Source organism: Cibotium barometz, chromosome 23 (genome assembly GCF_041138505.1).
Source record: "Cibotium barometz isolate CiBa-2024 chromosome 23, ASM4113850v1, whole genome shotgun sequence".
NCBI classification, from domain to species: domain Eukaryota; kingdom Viridiplantae; phylum Streptophyta; class Polypodiopsida; order Cyatheales; family Cibotiaceae; genus Cibotium; species Cibotium barometz.
This window is the reverse complement of record NC_141068.1, coordinates 7846795-7853476: the sequence shown is the minus strand read 5'-3', so window position 1 is coordinate 7853476 and position 6682 is coordinate 7846795. Positions and strand designations below refer to the sequence as shown.

Here is a 6682-nt window from a genome sequence, read left to right as displayed (position 1 = left end):
GCTAGAGACTACGAAGAAATATTGCAAAGCTCAAAGAGGTGCAAGAAACCTTAGAGGGGTAACCTTAGAGTTTAAAGAAGTACTGCATAGAGGTGAAAGGGTGAGACAACCTTAGAGGGGTGCTGCATAGTTCAAAGAAGTGACATAGATCTCAAAGAAGTGTTGTAGGGGGGGGGGTACCACAGAGCTTAAACAGGGAGCTTAAAGAGGTGCTATGTACAAACCTTAGAGGGGTGTTATAGAGCATAAAGAGGTATTGAGGATTGATACAAAGCTCAAAGTGATTCTACAAGGATTACAAAGAGTGCTCCTTCAAAGCTAATATAGGTGCTATAAAGATAGCAGGTTATCTCAAAGCTCTAAGGGTGCTGCAAAGCTATGAAATTGTGTTTAGAGGGCAACTCAACTCTAGTAAAGTTCATGTCATTAGCCCCTCTCTCTTGCTTCTGCATTTCTCTCTTCCTAGCCGATGGGAAGTGGTTGGTCACTAGTTGTGAAAGAGCAAATTTTATGAAAAATGACAAACACTAAAAATCGCATACAAAAGGAGGCACACTATGTAGAAGAGAAAAGATTTTAATTTTAATAACTGGTGGTATTTTGAACTAACGGTTAGACGGGGTTAGTTGAAAATACCACCGATAGGCTGAATGAAGACCGAATACTGTGCAGTCTATCTAGTATGTATAATAGCCCTCATATAATATAATAGAATGTATATTTTTTGATACTTAATTTAAATTTCTTTGCATTAAAAAAAAATAATAGAATGTATATTTCCCAAAAAAAACCACCAATAGGCCACTCCACAGGTAATTGTTTTGAACCTTCGTGTGAACATGCCCATAGGCAATGCCCATAGGCAAGCTCCTCTCTGAGGAATAATTTTCAATGCCTTTTCTTTAGGCACAACTATTATTGTTTCATGTTCTTTCATCATTAACCCTTTTTTTTAGCACAGCTGCTATTACTATTATTTCATGGTCTTTCATCATTAACCTTGAGAACAAGGAGTTTACAAAGGAAAAACGATTAGAAGATTGCAAGGTCATAAACTTAATAGTTACTATCTCCTCTCTCATTTCTCTCCCCTCGAGGGTGCTCGTCTCTCTCTCTCTCCCCCATAGTCAATACAGGTATCCCTCTTGCCAAGACACCAAATCTTGAACTAGGTCCTGGAGGTCCCTCACATAAACTCTTGAGCTATTGAGTGGTCTGCCATGTGCATAATGAGCCCTGGAATCCCACTCAGAAGAACCCCTCTCATTGCATGCCACAGCTTAAAGATGGCTAGATTCATTCTACTTTTGCATCCAAGTACGGCCTGCCTCCAGCTAATCATATCCACAACCCCTCTCCAACTTGCAAACTAGCCATGGATAATGGGAGTGAAAAGATATCTGGGACAGCTAAGCTTCTGTACAAGAAGCTAAAGAGAATTAAGGTGTAACCTCTGGGTGATGTATCATTTTGATACCTGGAATATAAACATTCTCTTGCATTTTAAAAAAAAAATCATTTTGATACCTGGAATATAAACATTCTCTTGCATTAAAAAAAAAGACACCAAATCGACAGGAAAATTTTCCAACTTTCAATGAGCGAGGACTTTACAAAGGAATTTAGGACGAGCTGGATTAGTTGTTTTTTAAACTTGCAAGTTTGCAGAGTGATAAAAGTAATTCAGCAATGGAAGATTTACTTTGGCTTTGCGACGAATTGAAATGTGGATTTCGGGAGCCTTTTTGATTCTGATCTCCTCGGAAATTGTCTCTGTGGGGAGAATCTTACCTCCGATCCTGAAAGGAAGTGTGTGGGCGTCAGCCACGACTTGCAATTACCTTGGCCTCACCCTCCGCAGGTTGTTTGCTTGTCGCCCAAAATTGAAAGTGACCCACAACTTTGACTGTAAGCTCTTTGTAGTTCAAGTTCCCGTAAGTCACAGCCCCAAAAAAGGCAAAGAAAAACCGGAAATCAAAGTGGAATGGCAGTAGTACTGAAAAGCTTTAATAATGAAGTAATTTAGGAGCTGCAGTATTTTCTAAGCTTCTGATCAGAGAAGAGATATGGTAAAAGTAACCTTCGACCCTTTCAAGATCTTCATAGGAGGGAGAATTATCTTCTAGGGTGAGTACCGAGAGTTAACAGGCGTCGTGTCAAAACAGTGTTTATGATTGGTTGGCAAAGCCGGCGAGGCGTGGGCAAGCGGGCCCCCTCGACCCACGTAAGCAAAGCCTGTTAGCCAATCAAGGACGAGTCACGCAGTGGGGTGAGTGTGGAATCTGGATTGTATTAACCTCCTTTTTTGAAAAAGGAAATATCACAATATTAATACATGCTGCTGCTTTTATCCTAAGGTCGGCAGAGGCAACATGGGCAATCGTGCCGTATTAACGCCACCTGTTAAAGGCGGAGAAAAGGAAAATTTGAAAAAAACGAGCTATTGGTCCATCCAAAAAGAAAAAGAAGAGGATTCACACAGAGCCTGGGACTCATGGCGATTGTCTACTAGTGGGGGGGTCCTTTCTTTGAATACTTATTGATTGATGTCAAAACAACCAAATTGTCCGGGAGGGTGGGGGCTTGATATATGTCATGTAGGTACCCCTATGTAGAGTGTGCCATAATGAAGGGGGAGAGAAAAGACCCCCACCATTGCCATAAACGTGAAGCTGCCCGCATGCTTTTCACTTCTCCCCAAGAGGGGGGCTGAGGGGTGTGGCCTTTGCAGGCCCAACAACTGGCCACGAGCACAACCCAACAAAGGAAAAATATTATAGTTTTCCATAGCCCTGCTAGTGGTGGTGGTGGAAGACGGCTCTTGTCCCATAGATAGGATGGATGGTTAAGGTATCCCTGGCCTTGCCATTATGGCAATCTCCCTTCTCCTTTTCTCCTCTTCCAAATTTGCAGCTATATGTAAGCGCTAGAGTAGTAAAGTGTGATACAAAATTATGGGGCCTCTCTGGTACCCTCCTGCTTTTTTGTGCCTGTTTTTCAGCCTAGTGCGGAATGTGGAGGATGTTCTTAATTGCAAGGTAGCTTTTGTAGCAGTACATGTTCAGAGACCATGATAGCATATTTTTGAGTGAACTGTGAAAGTCCCTTGCATCATTGGATTGGACCAGTATATTCACCCTCCTCTCTTTTCCCGTAGCTGGGTTCTTTTGGGCTATAGGGCTTGGTGAAAATGCAGCGAGAACTTCCCCGTCCACACTCTTTAGTAGTGCTTGGGTATTGAGCTTGCAATTTCCTGTGGTGAAAGCGGCACATTGTGTGAAAAAACTGGTTGTCACCCTGGCCTTCGATAAGTCTATGATTGTCCGGACCTTTTCCTTCAATTTGATGCTATCTGTTGCTGTTGCAGTGAATGGCCAAGGTTGGGGTATTAGGAGATCAGTTTTGACAAAAGTTCCCTTTCAGAAGTCGTAAGAGGGATGAGCTCACGTACAGACTGGAAGAGGAAGCTGCTAGCTAGTAAATACTCATTACTTGGCCCCTCTCCAATGCTCAAATGATTTCTTTTTCAATGGTGACTTGCTCAGATTAATGCCTCCATGCAATGGTAGTTAAAGAGGGAGATTGAAGCTGTCAAGAGCCAAGTTAGTCTTCTATATTACAGCTTGAGGTGTTCTAATCAGCTCTCGTAGTAGCTCATAAAAGCTTAAAGCAATTGCAGAGGATTGTGCCATCCAAGCCTGGCTCATTATTGCTCCCTCACAGCCTAAGATACTCCCAAGCCCTTTCTAGATTGATGAAGCCATTGATGGTGGTCGAAAGGAAATGTGAGGTATCCTTTAAAATTTTGCAATAGATTATTGAATGCAAACTCGAAGTATCGAAGCTCTTCTGGCTCGACATAATTTGAGCCTTTCGAAGAAGCAAGCTAGGATGATTACTCTGCTCTGAGATGTCTTTGGGGATGGTACTAGTTCTTTGAAGATGAGCCAGTTTGAAGTGAGGAGCAGACAGAAGCAGCTAGTAATTAGAGAGGGGAGTACTGCTGTGCAAGGGAAGGGCAGAGATCGGAGTAGTGGAGGGGCTGTAAAAGAGGAGGTGATAATGCAACCAAAGAGGGCGATGACGGGGAGGGCAGCAAGGGTGAAGGTGTGGGAGGAGAGAATAGAAGAGGAGGAGGGGGAAGAAGAGAGGGAGGGACGCTTGCGTGAAGAGATGGTGGTGGGCAGAAGAGGTGGAGTTAAGATGAAGACGAGTGGGGAGATTGGCGTTTTCGACGCCGAGAGGTATTTTGGGGCGGGGGCGGAGCAGGCCGGGTGGACACGAGAAGAAGAGGAGGAGCTGTTGGAAGAAGGGGAGGCGGGCGGAGACTTGCCTTTGAGCCCGCTTGTTGAGTTTGGGAAGGCGAAGGTGGCGCAATGGCGAGATACCCCGAGAAATTTGCCGGAGGCAAGAGGATGGGTGGCGTCCTCCTTTGGGCGGCGGCGGGTGGAGAGCAGCGAGTTTACATCTCCCCGAACGTCCACTGCTAGCAGCGTCAGCGAGGTCGAGCCGCCGCAGCCCGCCCACGAAGCAGCCAAGTCGAAAAGCAAAAGCAACAAGCCGCAGCCGGCCTCGCCTTCCAGCCGGCTGGCCAGCTTCTTGGCTAAATTCAAAATCTCAGCCGACGGAAAGCCTCCTACCCCGCGGAAATCTCCGGCATCCAGCCCAATTCTGCATCTAATATCCGCCACTACGCCGCCGCCGAGCGCCGTCAGCCCGGCCAAGAAGTTCTTCTCCCACGCCCTCCTCTTGCCGCCCAACGGCAAACCGCCCTCCCCCCGCGGCCGTTTCCTCCGAGCATTCTCGTCTTCGTCTGCCGAACACTCCTCCTCCGGCAACTCTATCCGCCACCACTCCGCCGCAGCTGCCACCCCTCCGTCCGTCGCCGCTTCTTCTCCAGTCTCTCCGGCAGGCCGCTCCGCCCTCGACCCCTACTCCCCCGTCGCTCATTCCGCCTCCACCCCTACTTCCGGCAGAATCCCCAGATCAAGCCCCCGCTCCATGACCTCCCTATCCTCCAACAACTACGAAGGATCCGCCCGCAGCAAACCCATGGCCGCGGCTACCAGTCGGCGCAACACCTCGACGTCCAATTCCGGCAGCGCGACGTCCGGCTTCAAACAGCTTCCCTTCCTCAGCCGCAAGCTAAAGGTCTATCTCATGCCGGAAAAAGCAGCCAGCGCTGATCAGATCACCAAGCAAGACTGCAGCCTAACGACGCCCGGCAACACGTCTATGAAGCCGCCCTCGAGCCGCCCGAAGCAGCGCGTACTACTGCGTCCTCCTCCTCCTCATCAGCTGCCGGAGGCTGTGGGTTCCAACGGCAGCGTCCGACAGAGCAGAATGGCCGAGATCACGAAGGTTTTGGAAGAGAAGGAGCGGCAGAGGTGGCTGCATGCAGAAGATCAAGTGGTGGACGAAGACATCGAGCTGGCGGAGAGGCTGCTAAGAGTAGTTCAAGATCACCAATCAACTGTTAATCACTGCAAATCAAAATCCAACACGAGTCATCAGCTCAACAATAATCCAATGATCACCAGGCTCAATTATCAACAAAGCAATGGCTATGCCGACAGAGTATCTGAGTACAGCAGCCGAAAATACAATCAACTGCATGCTTGTACAGCCAGCAGCTTGATTAATGTGTCTTCTAATACAGCACCTAATTCTGGATTAAGCTCGCCTGGATTAGCAGCTAAGCAAGCTACTCCTGCAGGAGTGCAGCATTTCAACATGCAAAAAGAAGAATCAAGCTTATACGATAGCGATTCTAGCTCGGACCTTTTTGAGATAGAGACCTTGGCTTCGGTTGGCATGGGACTATACAGGCGTGATTTGCCAGTTTATGAAGCCAAAGAGGCCTCTAATCAAGGGTCTAATGGGATCAATAATCACTTTAACCTGGTGTCATCCAGGCCCAGGTAATCAATCACCTCTGCTTACTGAAGACGGTGAATTCTAAGGCATCTTTGAGTACGGATTTTACACTCTCCTGAGTCTTTGAGTCTTCATATAAACTACTACTCAAGCAACCAAGTAGCCTCGCTTTTGGCACACAATATAAGCTATTGATAGGAGCCTTGTTTACAGACATTTTCATTTTCTTGTGTGTATTTTAGTGCCCATCCGTTCGTTTTGGCCATGAAAACATTTCAGCGTTCTTGTGACAAAGCAGTGGTGATCATTGTAGGTTTCCAGTGAATGCACTCAGGCGTGCATTCTGACACAATAATATAAGCGCATGCCTTCACATCCCAAACAAACTCATTTTCATAATGCTTCCTCACAGCTCTAAAGCCTATATTGGTAACATGTAAGTGCACTTTTTCCATAGTGGTGAAGTTTTGGAAAGTTTCTCATTTGTGCATATATCTCTATAGCATACCTTTGGAAGCTGTGCATGTAAGGAAGGAGGTAGTGGAGAAAGATGAGGTGGTTGTATTGGAAGGTGACTCTGCAATATCAAAGGTTCAATGATGTATGCATTAAAAGAATGGATATGCTTAAAACAATTGGTACACATGGAAGATTTGGGTCAAAACTTTTGGATGGTTGTGCTTCTATTGGACATGCCAAAGATCTTGAGGGGTGATGTCCAAGAGGGAATGGACACCTATGCTCATCCCTCTTTTTTTGTTTGTTTGTTAAAAATGTCTCCAAAGTTATTCCCTTAGAAAACATG

General features: G+C 46.2%; 1 protein-coding gene across 1 annotated transcript; it reads left to right on the top strand.

Annotated features, from left to right (window-relative positions):
• Window positions 1–2689: 2689 nt before the first annotated feature.
• LOC147625580 (uncharacterized) lies at window positions 2690–6351 on the top strand. Its single transcript, XM_086817095.1, has one exon. The coding sequence runs from the start codon at window positions 3943–3945 to the stop codon at window positions 5923–5925; it is 1983 nt and encodes a 660-aa protein (XP_086673221.1). The 5' UTR covers window positions 2690–3942; the 3' UTR covers window positions 5926–6351.
• Window positions 6352–6682: the final 331 nt, after the last annotated feature.

Excerpts from the sequence above, each read along its gene's own strand:
- LOC147625580 (XM_086817095.1), top strand. The coding sequence starts at position 3,943 with ATGAGCCAGTTTGAAGTGAGGAGCAGACAGAAGCAGCTAGTAATTAGA.